This window comes from Tachyglossus aculeatus, chromosome 11 (assembly GCF_015852505.1).
Source record: "Tachyglossus aculeatus isolate mTacAcu1 chromosome 11, mTacAcu1.pri, whole genome shotgun sequence".
Lineage (NCBI taxonomy): Eukaryota > Metazoa > Chordata > Mammalia > Monotremata > Tachyglossidae > Tachyglossus > Tachyglossus aculeatus.
This window is the reverse complement of record NC_052076.1, coordinates 69590572-69609130: the sequence shown is the minus strand read 5'-3', so window position 1 is coordinate 69609130 and position 18559 is coordinate 69590572. Positions and strand designations below refer to the sequence as shown.

Here is an 18559-nt window from a genome sequence, read left to right as displayed (position 1 = left end):
CCTGCCCAGAAACTATCAGAGAGGGCACCCAACGTCTTCCCCAACACAGGTAGAGGTGCTCTGTGGGTATGAGAAGATAAGGAGAATGTAGTTGCTGAAAGACCCGTTGAGGATTCCAAGAAGTCTCTAACAGGTGAAGTTATGCAAAGGGGAGAGAGAAGTAGGAATGAAGAGTGAGGCAGAGGAAGGTGAATTTGGGGGTCAGGAAGAGAAGGGTCACAGTAAGGGACATTGGTGTGTGGATGGAAAAGCAGAAAGAAAAATATTTCACAGGTTGATTTTCCCGATTGGGACTGGTGGCTTGTGTTTTCCAGCTAAAAATGGGAAAAGTGTGACTAAGTCTATAAATAAATCTGTGAGAAAGGCTCTGGAGACAATCATTATGAACTCCCTGAGCAGAGCTCGAGTGATCTGTGATGTCACCAGATCGCTGAGATGTATTTATAGCCCCATAATTCATAATCATTTGTTCTTGCTTCTTATCATTGCTATCATCAAAATACAACCCAGAAGAGAAAAGCAATCATAAATAGAGTCGAGTATAATCTACCCTAGTGAAATATAATACACACTCTTCCCCAGGCTCATGGAGACTCTGCATCTTTTAGAGTTTAGGTGCCTAAGTTGAGTCCGTGACACTAGAGGGTATCTTGTGTCCTTCAGCCACACCTTTGGGTCAAGTTGTTTCGGGCTGGGATTAGTTTCTGTGCAAGTCTTCTTAATGTCACTCCGGGCCAGGCGGGATTGGGCTTTCTAGAAAATCTCCTTGTTCCATCCTTAAGCTCTCATTTTCCTCCCTAAGCCCTCATTTCCCTTATCCTCCCTCTCCTCTAGGTCAACTCTGCAGTGGTCTGTGTACCTCTTACATACTTTGATACTCACCCCAGCTCCACAGCTCTTATGTACATATTCTCATACTCTGCTGCTTCCCCTATCATAATTTGTTTTAATGTTGGCCTCTTCCAATAATAATAATAATAATAAATGGTGGTATTTGTTAAGTCTTTATCATGTGCCAGACGTTGTACTAAGTGCTATAGTAGATATAAGCAAATCGGGTTGAACACATGCCCTGTCCCACATGGGGCTCACAATCTCAATCCCCATTTTATAGATGAGGTAATTGAAGCACAGAGAAGTTGAGTAACTTGCCCAAGGCCACACAGCAGACAAGTGGCACAGCTGGGGTTACAATCCAGGTCCTTTTGACTCCCAGTCCCTTGCTCTATAAATTAGGCCATGCTGCTTCCGTATTCTGTAAACTCTCTGTGAGCAAGGGTCTTGTCTGCTAACTCTATTGTAATGCTCTGCCCACAGCAAGTGCTCAATGGTATTGATTGATCGATCCTGGCCAATCTGAGACAATCTCATGCAGTAGGCTGTAAATCCCCCTGAAAACTGTAAACTCTTTGTGTGCAGGAATCACATCTACGAAATATGTTGCATTGTACTCTCCCAAGCATTTAGTACAGTTCTCTGCATCCTGGAAGTGCTCAGTAAATACCACTGGTTGATTGAATGGTTCATTGGACACTTGGATGACTGTTCATCTGGTTTTATATTCAGAAAGTGTGCTTTTTAGCTGGTCGCTACTCATAGAGAGGCATCTTAGTGTAATGGAAAAAGCTAGAGAGTGGAAGAAGGAGGACCAGATTCAAGCTAGTCTTACCTCTGCCACTTACCTCCTCTGTGACTTTGGCCAAGTCATTTAACATCTTTGGGAGTTTCACCATCTACATAATGGGGATATAACAACTGCCTTTCCTACCTCAGTGAGACACTGCGGGGAAACAAAGAGATAATCATCAGGGGAGCATTTGGAGAATAAAAACATGGTATAAAATCAAGGTATTGGTATTACAGGAAACTGGGAGTCTTTTTGTCCATTATTTTTATTTTAAGCACCCAACCTCACTCCACCTCACCTTCAGTTGCTGAGTTCTGGGGCTCGGAAGTGATATCTATGGTATTGGGGTCCTGAGAAGAGAAAACAGAGCCTCCAGAGCAAAAGGAAAAAGGATCAAAGATCTCCCCATGTGTCAGGGGTTTCCACAGTGGAAAGCTCTAGGCTCAGACTGACTTTTGCAAAATATTGCATGAGATGTCACTGCTTGATATTGTGTGCCCAGCATGATGGCTACAGGGTCTTCAGTAAGAAGCAGAGTGGCTCAGTGGAAAGAGCCTGGGCTTTGGAGTCAGAGGACATGGTTTCAAATTCCAGCTCCTCCAATTATCAGCTGTGAGACTTTGGGCAAGTCACTTAACTTCTCTGTGCCTCAGTTACCTCATCTGTAAAATGAGGATTAAGACTGTGAGCTCCCCGTGGGACAATCTGATCACCTTGAAACCTCCCCGGTGCTTAAAACAGTGCTTTGCAGATAGTAAGCACTTAATAAATGCCATTATTATTATTATTATTATTATTATTATTCAGTATCTCTGTATTTGTTACCATGAGGTCAGTGACACCCATTCTAGTGGAGACACAGGAGGAAGCCATGAATCAGAAAGATGTGAGGCTGCTTGCGCCAACAGTCAGTGCAGTGCAGTAGCATTCATCATTCATTCATTCAATTGTATTTATTGAGCACTTACTGTATGTCGAGCACCATACTAAGCACTTGGGAGAGTACACACAACAATGAACACTTCCCCTGTCAGCTATGAGCTTACAGTCTAGAGGGAGAGATAGACATTACTATAAATAAATAAATTACACATAAAGCTGTGGGGCTGGGAGGGGGGATGAATAAAGAGAGCAAGTCAGGATGACGCAGAAGGGAGTGGGAGAATAGGAAAGGAGGGCTTGGTCAGAGAAGGTATTTTGGAGGAGATGTGCCCTCAATAAGGCTTTGAAGATGGGGAGAGTAATTGTTGGATATGAGGAGGGAGGGTATCACTTAACTTCTCTGTGCCTCAGTTACCTCATCTGTAAAATGGGGATTGACTGTGAGCCTCCGTGGGACAATCTGATCACCTTGTATCCCCCCAGCACTTAGAATGGTGCTTTGCACATAGTAAGCGCTTAATAAATGCCATCATTATTATTATTATTATCCCAGGCCAGAGACAGGATGTGGGCGAGAGGACGGTGGCAAGATAGATGAGGTCAAGGTACAGTGAGAACATTAGCATTAGAGGATTAAAGTGTGAGGGCTGGTATGTAGTAGGAGAGTAGCAAGATGAGATAGGAGGGGTCAAGGTAGTTGAGTGCTTTAAAGCCAGTGGTGAGGAGTTTTTGTTTCATGCAGAGGTGGATGGACAACCACTGGAGGTTCTTAAGGAGTGGGATGATGTGTCCTGAACGTTTTTGTAGAAAAATGATCGGGGCAGCAGAGTGAAGTATGGACAGAAGTGTGGAGAGTTAGCAGGCAAGGGAGGACAGCAAGGAAGACGATACGGTAATCAAGGCGGGTTAGGATAAGTGATTGGATTAACGTGGTAGCAGTTTGGATGGGAAGGAAAGGGCAGATTTTGGCAATGTTGCGAAGGTGGAACTGACAGGATTTAGTGATGGATTGACTATGTGGGTTGAATGAGAGAGAGGAGTCAAAGGTATCACCAGCATTACGGGCTTGCATGGCAGGAAGGATTACGGTGCCATCTACAGTGATGGGAAAGTCAGGAGAGGACAAGGCTTGGGTGGGAAGATAAGGAGTTCTGTTTTGGACATGTTAAGCTTTGAGGTGATGGGAGGACATCCACAAGAGATGTCTTGAAGACCGGAGGAAATGCAAGACTGCAGAGAGGGAGAGAGATCAGGGCTGGAGATTTAGATTTGGGAATCATCCACCTAGAGGTGGCAACTGAAGCTATCTGAGCAAATGAGTTTTCCAAAGAAGTGGGTGTAGATGGAGAATAGCAGGGGCCTCAGAACTGAACCTTGAGGGACACCCACAGTTAGGGGGTGGGAGGCAGAAAAAGAGCACACAAAAGAGACTGAGCAGTCCTGAGTCAGCCTTCATGATGCCTCTGTGACATGGCATCTGCCACAGCTCCAGTCACAGACTACAAGTCAACTCCTTTAGCCCACCTGCCTCTCGGATATTGATGTGATACTTCACACTTGAATGGAAATGCCCAGAAAGACAGATCCAATCAAGCAATCAATAAATAGTATTCATTGAGTTCCTACTGTGTGTAGAGCTCTGTATTTGTGTAGAGCACTGTGTTTGCAAGATTACATGAGAAATAGAAGCCACGATCCCTGGCCAAAAGGAGTTGACACTCTAACTGAGGAGAAAGAAATAAAATGATTTACCAATGGGGGAAGAAGTGCCAAAATTGTAGGGTATGTGAAAGGGTGTTACAAAAGGGCAACAGGAGGTTGTGACTCTGGCGGACCTGTGAAGAAGAAAATATAATCATGGTAAGCCTCCTGAAGAAGCTGGGATTTTACAAGGGCTCTGGAGTTGTGAGGAGCTGTGGTCTGGTGGATTTGAAGTGGGAGGGAACTCCAAGCACAGGCAAGAGCCAGGGCTCAGAAGTCTAGAACAAGGCACAATGAGGAGGTGAGATTGGAAGGAATGGAGGCAGTGAAATGAGAGTAAATAGGAAGAGGGGTGCTTAAATGCCAGTGGTCAGGAGTTTCTGTCCAATGCAGAAAGAACTGAATGAGTATGGGAGGTTCTTGAGGAGCGGAGGGATGCACTGGGGTAGATACAGGGTAATCAGGTTGTACCACGTGGGGTTCACAGTCTTAATCCCCATTTTACAGATCAGGTAACTGAGGCCCATCAAAGTAAAGTGGCTTGCCCAAGATCACACAGAAGACAAGTGGCAGAGCCAGGATTAGAACCCATGTCCTCTAAGTTCCAAGTGTTCTTTCTACTAAGCCGCGCTGCTTCTCTTCAAGGGTCATGAGGTGCCAAGCACTGTTCTAAGCACTGGGGTGGATCCAAGGTAATTAATCAGGTTAGACACTGTCCCTGTCCCACATGAGGCTCACACTCTTCATCCACATTTTACAGGTGAGGGAACTGAGGCCTAGCGTTTTCTTTGTTCATTCATTCATTCAATAATATTTATTGAGTGCTTACTGTGTGCAGGATATGTGTAGACTAATATTTTAGAAAGATGATCTGAGCTGCTGAGCGAAACGGAGACTGGAGGGGAGAGAAGCTGAAAAAAAGAAAACCAACGAGAATGCTGATACAGTAGTCTAGCTGGGAAGCATCGTGGCTCAGTGGAAAGAGCCCGGGCTTTGGAGTCAGAGGTCATGGGTTCAAATCCCAGCTCTGCCAATTGTCAGCTGTGTGATCTTGGGCAAGCCACTTAAACTTCTCTGTGCCTCAGTTCCCTCATCTGTAAAATGGGGATTAAGACTGTGAGACCCCTGTGGGACAACCTGATCACCTTGTAACCTCCCCAGCATTTAGAACAGTGCTTTGCACATAGTAAACGCTTAATAAATGCCATAATTATTATTATATGATGAGTGTGTGGACCAGGGTGGTGTCCATTTGGATGGTAAGTGTTAGCTAGAACTACTAGTTACTCATATTATTCATATTAAGAAATTTATTCATTTATTCATACTAACGTCTATATCCCCCTCTGGACTGTAAGCGTGTTAGTGGGCTGGGAACGTGTCTGCTAATTCCATTGTATTGTGCTCTCCCAAGCTTTCAATAGATGCAATTGATTGGTTGATTACTCCTGACCCTTCTCCATGCTCAAAGATGCCGGAAGCAAGGGACACCCCTTAAGCGAATATAGCTGTGTGTATTGTCTTGGCCCCCACAAACCCTTATTCTCCCTAGCGGTGTGTCCCTCTCCAATGAATGACCAAAAGACTAGAAGACCCAAGACCCTCTCAACCAGACCCCCGCAACCAGACTCCTTCCTGGTCCTCATACTCACATTTTATCCTCCCACGATTAATGAGAGGGTGGAGTGATATTGAGCACTGCTTTCTCCACCCATATCATCCACTGCTTAGGGTTAGGGTGCACTTGTAGTTACATACGCTTGGCAGGGCTATTTAAATGAGTCTCTTGCTGCATAAAATCTTCATCTTTGCCCAGAACATATCTGGTCACTATGTTGAGGGCACAGGCTGGGCCACACCTACATCCCGGAGGGATACCTCATCTATTTCCATTCAGCCAGAGTAAATCTCTCAGTAGTTCCTTGAGGTCCCTCAGGATTGTCTTTAGGTCTCCGTAATATTTTACACACAATCCCTCAGTTGTTTTGGGGAGCCATCCCCCCCTCACCTCAAGAAATGGGGACCTCCATACCTCAGTGGAATTTCAGTATTAACAATTTCCTTCCCCAACAGACAAAATCAACCAATCAATCAAAAATATTCACTGAGCACTTACTGTGTGCAGAGCACTGTGCTGAGCACTTAGGAGAGTACAATATAACAATACAACAGAGTTGATAGAGGCATTCCCTTCCCACAACAAACTTACAGTCTAGAGGGGGAGACAGACATTAAAATTAATAAATTACATATGTGTACATAAGTACTGTGGGGCTGAGGGAGGGGTGAATCAGGGTGATGCAGAAAAGAGTGGGAAAAAAGGAAATAAGGGTTTAGTTAGGGAAGGCCTCTTGGAGGAGATGTGCCTTCAATAAGGCTTTGAAGGGATGGCAATTGTTTGTTGGATATGACTAGGGGGGACGTTCAAGGCCCGAGGCAGGACGGGTGCGAGAGGTCAGCAGTCAGATAGATAAAACCCAGGTAGAGAAAGTAGATCTGCTTCAGAGGAGCAAAGTGTGCATCTGTGTTGTAGTAGGAGAGCAACAGGGTGAAGAAGGAGGGGAGCAGAATTGGGAAAGGAAAATTGATAAGATTTTAGCAACAAACTGAAAGTGAGGGGGGAAGACAGTGAGAAATCAAGGATAATACCAAGGATTGGGAAACATGGAGGACGATGGTGCTGTCAACTGAGATGGGAAAGTTAGGTGAAGAATAGGTTTGAGGAGAAAAGGTGATGAAACTGGTGTTAGACATATTGAGGTTGAGTTACTGGTAGGGGATCCACCTATGTATATATATATATCTTTCAGGCAGGAGGAAATCCTGGGGATTGTCACTGGGGAGAGAGGTCAGGGCTAGATATACTTGGGATCCATGACTCAAATTCGCTTCTGTCCCCTGCCATTTTAGGGTTCTGACTGATGCAAAAGAGTTGACTATGTGACTGTGATGGGGAAGAGGTTCTATCTCCCATTACAGCTCCCCGGCATCCTGATGCTTCCCTGAGGACACCATTTATATAGAAGGGCATTGCTAATGCAGGCCTCCAAGTTTTTGGAAGTGGGTGTAGAGGGAGTGTGAACTGCTGGTATTTATGATCTGAACCATAATTATCTCTTTGTCACCTCAGTAAGGAGAGGGTAGATTGGTATCTCTCCAACTTCTCAAAGAAACAATTTGCAGGGAAGGCTGGCTGTTAAGGAGATGCAGTTGGCTACACTTTATACTGATTCACTCATTCATTCAATCGTATTTACTGAGCGCTTACTGTGTGCAGAGCACTGGACTAAGCGCTTGGGAAGTACAAGTTGGCAACATATAGACAGTCCCTACCCAACAACGGGCTCACACTGATGAAGTCAGAGAGAAAATTATAGGTAAATCCTTGGGGCTGCTGGTTCCGCTGAGACTTTGGAGTGTGTTGAGAGCTACCTTCACCTTCTCTTTCTCTCTCTCTTTCTCTCTCCTTGCAGTTCCCCCACAGATTATGAACATCTCCTCAGACATCACAGTGAACGAGGGGAGCAGCGTGACCCTGCTGTGTCTCGCCATTGGCAGGCCAGAGCCAACGGTCACCTGGAGACACCTGTCCGTCAAAGGTAAGGAAGGCCTGTGATGGGTGTTGAGGTCATGTGTGTGATCTGAGCATGCCAGCCTATTATCAGTGGCGGGCAACTGTGTTTACTTTCAAAGTATCTGGTGTGCCTGAACCAAACATTTTGTTGAATTTAATTTGGCTGTTTGGGTGTTGAACCAAACACTTCACATAGAATTTTTGCTGGAGAGAGAAGGTATTCAGGAAGGGTCTTAATACTAAGACTTTGAGTTGGGGGGTCAGGGAGCTAGACCACAACTTACACCGCATTAACAGTGGTTCACTTTCATTCCACTGCCATAGTGGAAGAGGGGTAGCAGTACTGTCGTGTTTTAGAAAAGCTTTTCATTCAACAACTTTGGGAAGGGCAGTGGTGCAGTCTTCTGGAGGAGGTTAGTGGAGTCGACGTCTTTGTGAGAAACTGTTCGGTCACCACCTTTGAGGGAGTCAGTGGTGTGGCCATCTTTAAAAGCTGAGTGGCCACCATGCAGGTTTTTAAGAGTATGCAGCGTGACATGGTGTTATTGGGTTTTGTCCTTGCCTGACAGTTGTGGAGGGTAGTGCTAAAGCCACCTTTGAGAGAAGCTGGGTGGCCACCCTGTTTTGCAGGGACAGCAGCATGGCCATCTTTGACACCCAATTTCTCCCCATTTCACTGTTCTGTGAGGTAATTGTATTCTTCTCGTATTGTCTGAAGTCAACTGAGTGTGTGTGTGTGTGTGTGTGTGTTTGTATGTGCGCATGTGTGAGTGTGTATGAGAAAAAGAATGTGTAAGGGCGAGCATATGAGAAAATGGCATTCTGTGAAAAAGAGTGTGCATTAGAGAAAGAGGCAGATGGCCAAACCAGGAGTGTGTGAGAGTGACAGCCAACATGGGTTTGTGTGTGAGTTTGTGTAAGGCAGTTTGGAATTTTCCCTTGGCTGGGAAAGCCTCCTCGGGACATCCACAATGCCTCCCAGCCAGGAATGTGCTTGGGTTAATACAGGAGTTGATCTTCCATGGAGAATTGCTCCATTCAGGTAGAGGCTGGGAAGATGAATGTAGTATCCTGCCTCTGCTTCCTTGAGTACTCTGAAGTATCTGGGTCTGCCGAGCCATTCAAACCCATTTGGTTCCTCTACACCCCTAGGGAGTGGAACACTGATGAATTGGTGTCGGGAATCAAAGCTAGTCTCTCATCACCATTCTTTGAGCTATCAAAATATAAGAAGACAGTCGGGGTTTTCCCTGGACCCCACACAATACCTCTGCTCTGAGTGCCCAGTGGTTTCCCAGTCCTTTGTCTGGATCTCTCTGCTCCCACTTTCGGCTCCAGTGTCTGTTCTGTCTGTTCTGTTCTGTTCGTAGGGTACTGAGCATTTTGGGGAGCAGAATGCCCTAAGGGTGGTTCCTATCCTGGTAAAAGAGGATTGTCCTCTTCCTCCCAGGAATCCAAGCCTTTTTCCTCTCCACAGCCATCCTGGCAGAAGATACTCCCAGTCTGGGAACAGAAGGAGAGAGGGAAGGAGAGATACCAGAGTCAACTCCTGTTCAGCTGGAAGGGGAAAGCCAAGCAATACCTTCTCCCCTCCATCTGCAGGACAGGTTGGAGACACCACCCTCCTCTTGGTGAGGGATAACCTAGAGCCTGTGTTAATATACAGAGAAGTTTCTTTAACCCTGCTTGATTTGGCTTTCTTTCTTATCCACCCTTGCATCATTGGACAATGTAAGGCCCAAGTATTCAAATTCAGGGATGACCTTCAGCATTCCATGGGTTAAGTTTGCCTTTATGCTGGTACCTAAACCTGATTTTCATCATCCTAGTCATAATGATAATAACCTTATTTATTTACACTTATTAGGTGCCAAGCATTGTGCTAAGTGCTGGGGTAATAATAATAATAAGAATAAGAATAATGATGACATTTATTAAGCACTTACTATGTGCCAAACACTGTTCTAAGCACTGGGGAGGTTACAAGGTGATCAGGTTGTCCCACGGGGGGCTCACAGTCTTCATCCCCATTTTATAGATGAGGGAACTGAGGCCCAGAGAAGTTAAGTGACTTGCCCAAAGTCACACAGCTGACAATTGGTGGAGCTGGGATTTGAACCCATGACCTCTGACTCCAAAGCCCGTGCCCTTTCCACTGAGAAACACTGCTTCCCTGTAGGTACAGGATAATCAGATAAGATAAAGTCCCTGTCTCACATGGGGCTCACAGTCTGAGAGGGAGCAAAAGCCGGTGTTTTTTTCCCATTCTATAATGAGGAGACTGAGGCTCAGAGTAGTTAGATAACTTACCTGAAGTCACATAGCTGGCTGGCAAGGATAATTGTCAATCCATTACCTACTGTTGACACTGAGAACAGGTTCACAATAATCTCTCTGCTATTTTGCATGGATGTTTACAGGATATAGAGAGTTTCATCTGAATGATTCAAAGATATCTTAATGATACTTTCAGTGATTGTGGGAGAGTTGAATCAGTTAGTCACTCAGTGGTACGTATTAATCACTGACTGTGTGCAGAGCACTGTACTAACCACTTGGGAGAGAACAGTACAATGGAGTTGATAGACATGTTCTCTGTCCACAGAGAGCTTACATTCTAGAAAGGGAGGCAGATATCAATATAGATAAATAAATTACAGATATGGATGTAAGTGCCGTGGGGCTGAAGGTGGCATCAATATCAAGTGCTCAAAGGGTACAGGTGTGAACGCATGCCTACACAGAAGGGAGAGGGAGAAAGCTCATTCAGGAAAGGTCTTTTGGAGGAGATGTGATTTAATAAGGCTTTAAAGGTGGGGAGAGTGATGGTCTGGTATATACGGAGGGGAAGGGAACTCCAGGTCAGAAGGAGGATGTGGACAGTGATATATATTTCACTCACTATGAGCAAGCTGGCACTAGAGGAATGAAGCGTGCATGCTGGTTGTAGTAGGATATTAGGGAGATAAGGTAGGAGGGGTGAGTTTATTAAGTCCTCTAAATCCAGTGGTAAGGAGTTTCTGTTTGAAGTGGAAATGGGTGGCCAACCACTGGAGGTTCTTGAGGAATCAAATGTGGTGTGGCACTAATATTCAGACCAAGCTCAAGGTAAAAACATGGAATCTCTCACGTGTACTAATAGTCATGACAGCGGTTCCATTACCAATTAGCACATTTTGCCCTATGACATGTTTATGGTATTTGTTAGTTATTATGTGTCAGGCACTGTACTAAATGTTGGGGCAGGAACAAGATAATCAGGTTGGACACAGTCCCTGTTCCCCATGGGCTCACAGTTTTAATCCCCATTTTACAGATGAGGTAACTGAGACATAGAGAAGTTAAGTGACATTCCCAAGGTCACACAACAGACAAGTGATGGTCCTGGGATTAGAACCCTTCTACTAGGGATTGGTAGATAATGATGATAATCATCATCATCGACATCATAGTATTTGTTAAGCACTTACTCTGTGTCAAGCACTGTTCTAAGCATTGGGTCCAACACAATTAATCAGGGCCAACACAGTCCCTGTCTCGTGTGAATAGGTATTTCACCCCCAGTTTACACAGGAGGAAACCGAGGCACAGAGAAGTTAAGTGATTTGCCCAGGGTCACACAGCAGCCAGTTGACACAGCTGGGATTGGAACCCAGGTCCTTGGACTCGTGAGCCCACTGTTGGGTAGGGACTGTCTCTATATGTTGCCAACTTGTACTTCCCAAGCGCTTAGTACAGTGCTCTGCACACAGTAAGCGCTCAATAAATACGATTGATTGATTGATTGACTCCCAGGCTTGTGGCCTTTCCTCACGGCTATGCTTCTTCTTATAAGTCTCACAGTCAAAAGGCAGTCAAAATCATGGGCCCATGATAGTATTTATTGAGAACCCACTCTACTTAACATTTTGGAAGTACAGGATAAGGAAGTGCCATGTTCCCTGTGCACAAAAACGCTTATGGAAGAAGACAAACATAAACATATTTACAAGTAGAGCAGTCCAAATGAACAACTGAATTACAACTGAATAAGCTTTTATATATAATTGCTGAAAACAGGTAGTGATAAGTATCTATGTTTTAGAAAAGGGTGATGGATTTATACAATTTGGAGGACAGGGACTTTATCAGGGAAAGCTTTTTCATGGATCTGAGATCTGGACGGTTTGGGTACTGTGTGCTAATCTATGACTCCCATTCCATTTGGAAGACTTCGGGGACGTCACCAGTAAGGCGGAGGTGGTGTGGGCTGACAATTCCACGACCATCATCCTGCCTCAGGTGAGCAGCTCAGGTCGGGGTCAAGGGTCAGAGGTCAGGCCAATCTCCTATCTATCAGCCCCCTGATCCTGGGAAACGGATCGCTCTGCCCTGCCCTCTGCCCTTGGTGTGGGCTGTGGGAGAGGAATCTGGGGGGTTGAGGAAATCTGTTCCACCTCTTGCTTGGGTGCTCCAGTTAAAACATTACAGGATGATCCACATCTCCTCTCCCTTGCTCTCACTGGTTCCCCCAAGCAGGAATTGTTTGATGGGCAAGTCTGCCCAGTGACTGGATGCCATGCTCTAAGTCACCAAATAGGAAAACTCTGTGCACGATGTGTAATTAGCTTCAAGGTACCATCTGGATTTACCACCTATGCCTCATTTGTAATTTTATTTATTTTTATTGAGGTCTGTCTTGTACTTTCCCAAGCGCTAAGTACAGTGCTCTGCACAGAGTAAGCCCTCAATGAATATGATTGAATGAATGAATGAATTTGCCTCTAGAACAGTTCTAAGTGCCTAGACTGATTCATTCATTCATTCAATCGTATTTATTGAGCGCTTACTTGGGCAGAGCACCATGCCATGCACTTGGGAAGTACAAATCGGCAACATATAAAGATGGTCCCTACCCTACAATGGGCTAACAGTCTAGAAGGGGGAGACAGACAACAGAACAAAACAAGTACACAGGTGCATGGTGCATTTAATTCATTATACTCATACACCATAATAAAAAAAGGCCATATACATGAAGAGAAAATAAATTTTTACAAAATCTACAGCATGGGTGGAGGGGGTAGTGATTCAAACAGTGCCTGACACATATTAAGTGCTTAACAAACCCCATCATTATCATTTTGGGGGGGAGAATCCCCTGGGGGGAGCCAAGTGTCCAGTGCTGCAGGGGGCCGGGCTGAGGAATAACCATCTTCTGGGGTGTCCAGGCCTTTAGGTTGGCTGGGGGATAGGGTGGGAATGTGATCAGTGGACCCCTCTGTCCCACATGGGCAGCTCCCTTAGACTGAGTAATGCCCTCAGCAATGAAGAATGAACAATAGGAATTCTTTTACAATTGGTACTGAAGGGACATTTCAAATGAGGTAACACTAAACAAGGTGGACAGAAGAAGCACTTTAAAGAAACAAGGAAGTAAAACTTGGAACGAAATCAAAATGGGAAACAGCAACAGAAGGTAGGTGAGACTAGTGGGCAGTAATCAAAACTGAGATAGCTATAGGAGCAGAGCCTTTGAGCAGATCATGACACCAGGAGGAAGATAAGAAAATTTTCAGGCACTGCGGATGACATATCTGAACGAGGGCAATCTTTATCGCTACACAGTGTCAAAGGGATTCTTCATCACATATTGTTCACATCAGCATGGCTCAGTAGAGAGGGCCTGGGCTTGTGAGTCAGAGGCCATGGGTTCTAATCCCAGCTCCGCCACTTGTCAGCTGTGTGCCTTTAGGCAAGTCACTTCTCTGCCTACTCCAGTGCATAAGACAGTTCCTGGCATCTAGAAGTAGCATGGCTCAGTGGAAAGAGCCCAGGCTTGGGATCCAGTTATAATCCTGGCTCCGCTACTTGTCAGCTGTGTGACCTTGGGCAAGCCACTTAACTTCTCTGTGCCTCAGTTACCTCACCTGTAAAATGGGGATTAAGACTGTGAGCCCCACATGGGACAACCTGATTACTTTGTAACTATCCCAGCGCTTAGAACAGTGCTTGGCACATAGTAAGCGCTTAACAAATACCAAAATGATTATTATTAGTAGACATGACCACTGGCAGTGCCAGGGAGGGAAGGCATTAAACCTTTCATGGACCGTTTTGCTCTCCCCGCTGCCTCTCGTGAACACCAGGGTGATGTGTAATCAAGCAGCTTCAGTAACCAGTGGGCATTCAAGAATTCCCTAGAACAAGAAGAATGAGCTAGGACAGCTCAGAAAAGCACTAATTATAATAACGATGCTGATGAAGTTATCTATTAAATACTTATCATGTGCCGAGCTGCTGGGGAGATAGAAAGCAAATCAGATAGGTCACAGGCCTTGCTGTTCCCAGTCTATGAGGCAGGGAGAGCAGATATTTCATTCCCATTTTCTAGGTGAGGAAATGAAGGAAAAAAGTTAAGTGTCTTGCCCAAGATCACACAGTGGCTAGTGCCTAAGCTGGGACTCAAACTCAGGTTCTGTGACTCACAGTCCCATGCTCTTTCCATCAAGCCATGGTCCAACTTAGATTCATCTTGGCTGCTTCTAAGCTGTTGCTGGCACTGTATCAAACAGTTTTTGGGTAGATTGAGCGTAGGTGGTTGCAGAGAAATATCCCAAATAATGAAAGCAGCGGGGGAAAGAATCAATGAATCAATCAATCAGTGGTTGAGCACTTAGAAAGTGTCTGTTTATTGTTATATTATACTTGCCCAAGTGCCTAGTATAGTGTTCTGCCCACAGTAAGCACTGAATAAATACAATTGAATAAATGAATGAACGAATGTGCAGAATGCTGTACTAAGCCCTCGGGGGAGTGCAATACAACAGAATTAGCAGACACGTTTTCTGCCCATACCCATAGATAAAAATAAGTGGATAGAGACTAAATTGAGCTGTATAGAAGATATGTATTTAAATCTAAATATAATTCTACTATGAGAACATTCCATTTACATAGTGCTTTTTTATGAAGCCCACAATGCTATATTAAACTCTAATTAACATGCAGTGCATCTATAGAGAGAGAGAGAAAGAAGGAGGAGAGAGAGAGAAGAGAATTCTGTATGTGGATATATAGCATTCTTTTGGGTTGGATGATGCCACTTCCCATCTCTCATCATGAGCAATTTGGGGGGGGGCGTGGGGGGGGCTGATAATAATAATAATAATGATGGTATTTGTTAAGTGCTTACTATGTGCCAAGCACTGTTATAAGTGCTGGGGTAGATACAAGGTAATCAGGTTGTCCCATGTGGGGCTCACAGCCTTAATCCCCATTTTACAGATGAAATAAGCCCAGGCTCTTTCCACTGAGCCATGCTGCTTTCTAGCCATGTCTAGCCAGGAGAGGGGCCCCATTGGGGTGACTCCAGCTCCAAGAGGTCCAGAAGGTCTCCAGGGCCAACATTTCAATCAAGACCCTTCCCGCCCATCCACTTCATTCAAGTTTGTGGTTGGTCACGGGGCATCCTTATCTCACTTACAAAATGGAGCCAGCACCAATGGGACCCCACACCACTCCCAGTCCCTTGGAACAACTTGGCATCCAGCTTAGAACAGTGCTTGGCACATAGTAAATTCTTAACAAATACCATCATTACTATAAAGTTGGAACGTTTCCTTAGTTGGAACCGGTTTCTCCCAAACCACTGCTCGCTCACCATCCATCTGCATGTGGATGGTTCTCTCTTATGTTTTCCAGGCTGTATTGAAAACCACAGATCCACTGGTGAGCACCTTGGCCTAGTAGCCAGAGCATGGGCCTGGAGTTTGAGGGATTTGTCTTCTAATTTGCCCCTGCCACTTGTCTGCCAGGTGACTTCTGGCCTCTGTTTTCTTATTTTAAAACAAGGATTCAGTATCCAGTCTCTCTTGAACTTAGAGTGTGAGGGCCATGTGGAAAAGGGACTGTGGCTGACGTGATTCTCTTGCATCTATCCCCACGTGTAGTACAGTGAATACTTGGCACATAATGAGCACTTAACAAGTACCACCACTATCATTATTACATCTAGCAATGCCTGCTTTTCCCTGAGGTTTCCCTCAACATTTCTCAATGGCCTTGTGGTTTTCAACAGTGCCTAGGAGAACCAAACAAAGCCTCATCTGCCTGGAGATAAGGTTGGACCCCGGGTTAATATCAGACCCAGTCATTCACCAAAAACAGCAACTTCTTGGTTGGATGCAGGAATATGTACACATGCTTGGTTGGTCTGTGTGCTTGAGGGAGCTGTGAGAAAACAAAGATGGTAACCCCGCTTAGTTCTTTTACCCTGCAGGGTGCTTTTTTCAAGTATTAAAGTTGTCCCCTCTGCCATCCTCTTTTGACAATTGCACTCCCCACTTGTCTGATTCTACTGTTCCAAGATGGCAGATAAGATCCCAACCATGCTTTCTGTCTTTCGATCTATAGTAAAGGAGAGTCATCCTCTATCTGATCAAGCCACCTATGCATTGCATATTGTATGTCCTACTAGACACACGAGCAGCAGAAGTTCTGAGTCTCCCTGACTCCAGCCCCAAATTTGTGTCCTGGAGCTAAGCTTCCCTCCCTTTTTCCTACCTGATTCCCAACCTCACTGGGAAGATGTATGAGATTAATTCATTCAATGGTATTTATTGAGCGCAGAGTATTGTACTAAGCACTTAGCATGAGATAATCTCAGCAAAGTAGTTAGGAACAGATGCTAGAGTATTTATATCCCTGGCAGTATTTTTATAAAGTGAGATTAACAAGTGTACTAAAATATACACAGAATGCATTCCAAAGCTCAGCCCTTATATGGGTCCATAAATAGCAGGTATACCAGGGTATACCGAGCCAAAGTTCTGTTGGGAATTGTGCTACGACCTGAACCTTCGGACCTGCAATACATACAGATATATGTATGACCTGTGTCCCAATTTTCTATGGATCCACTGAAGATAAATGTCTTTACAAATGCTTCAGATCTCCAGGATGTGCTCTACTGATCCTAAATATATATTTCTATAAACCTGGAGGTCTTTTTGAAGACATTTATTTTGGTGTTTGGCAAGTGTTTTAAGGCAGTTCTTATAAAGCTTCTGTGGTAAGACTTTCTTTGGTACAATAAAGGAGTTTCACACACAAAAGCTTTTCTATAATGCTGCAGTTTTAATGCAGACTAAGGAAATCCAGGAAAATCTCTTGTTCACACTGACCCCTTCCCTCTAAATTCACGTAGGCTAAGCTGTCTCTTTGAGCCTCTCTCTTTTGTTTGCCTGGAGAATCGGCCTTAACTCAATTTTATTTCCTGCATCTCGTTGTCTTTTTTTATAAATGACATTTAAACATCAAAGCACAAAGGTTAGACTAGGTTGTTTGGTTTGAAAAGCACTTGGAAAGTCAAGGACTTTAATTCCAGCCTGGCACATGAAGGGTGGCTGGTAATAGTCTGGGGGAAGCCAAGAATGAGGAGGCAAGAGAAAGGATGGTAAAACCTCACAAAAGGAAAGTAGTGAAATTGCCCCACATCAAACAGCTAGAAGAAAACTCCTTCCCCTTGAGTGGAGCATAACGGCATTTGAAACACTAAGGTGACATTTCTTCCACAGACAGTGGAATCCTCAGAGAGGGGGGAACACTCAACCCCAAATTGGGGGTTTCACCCAACCCAGATTCCGGATTCAAGATCAATATCAAGGCTCTGCAAGCATCTGTGTCCCAATTGAATCTCTCTCACCCCCTCACCCTGCAACCAAAGTTATCTTTAATTATTTGTCTTTCCTTGAAAAGACTAGCTACTGACCCACACCCAAATTCTCTTTTCAGCGGTCATTTTGGGTTGTTCGGGATGTATTTTCACTATATTTCATCCGTTTATAGTCCTGAGTGTTAAAATGCCGGTGCTGAAGCAATAAACAGAGATGTTTAAGTCACTTGTCATAACAAGTGCCACTTTTCTGGTAGGAATACAAAAGCTTCTTAGGGTTGGGAGCTTCTTTGAAAGTAACATCATTATTTCTCAGACTTATCTTCTCATCAAGACACGGAGGCCTAAACTGTTATGCTCATTATTTTCAAGGGGAAGGGGGGTGGTTGGAGATTTGATGAAACTTCTCATAGCTAGATTGGGGAAGGAATAAGAAATTCTTCTCTTTGGGAGATGCCAGAGTCTTTTATAAGTTGTCATTGATACTCATCCTCTGCACTTGTGCATATGTGTAGGTTCCATTAAATAAAGAATGTATTTCTTCATTTTTATGCCTGTCTCCTCCATCAGCATGTACGTTGCTAGTGGGCAGGGGTCATGTCTGATACTTATACTTGCCCAAGTGATTTGTACAGTACTTAATATAGCAAGCACTCAATAACTACCACTATAATTCACCTACTGGGATTCAGGGAAGCTGAAATAAGCACACGAAGGCAAAAACCAGAATGAGCCTGGAGTCAGAGGACCTGGGTTCTAATTCCAATTCTGCCATTTGTCTGCTGTGTGACTTTGTGGAAGTCACTTAACTTCTCTGTGCCTTAGTTCATCTGTAAAAATGGGTAAGACTGTGAGCCCCACTTGGGACGTGGGCTGTGTCCAACCTGATTATCTTTTATCTACACCAGTTCTTAGTACAATATATTGATGCCTGTATACTTGTTTTGATGTGTACGTATCTACAATTTTATTTATTTCTATTGATGCCTGTTGACTTGTTTTGATGTCTGTCTTCCCCCTTCTAGAATGCAAGCCCTGTGTGGGCAGGGATTATCTCTATTGCTGAATTGTACTTTCCAAGTGCTGAGTACAGTGCTCTGCACACAGTAAGTGCTCAATA

At 44.5% G+C, this 18559-nt stretch overlaps 1 protein-coding gene across 2 annotated transcripts in view; it reads left to right on the top strand.

The window, feature by feature from the left end:
• The window catches only part of OPCML (opioid binding protein/cell adhesion molecule like), a 1278294-nt gene that overhangs the window by 1162959 nt on the left and 96776 nt on the right, over positions 1-18559 (top strand). For both annotated transcript variants that reach the window (XM_038754698.1, XM_038754697.1), the window contains one exon: positions 7684-7809. In XM_038754698.1, coding sequence (XP_038610626.1) covers positions 7684-7809 — 126 coding nt within the window. The remainder of the gene's footprint in view (positions 1-7683; positions 7810-18559) is intronic.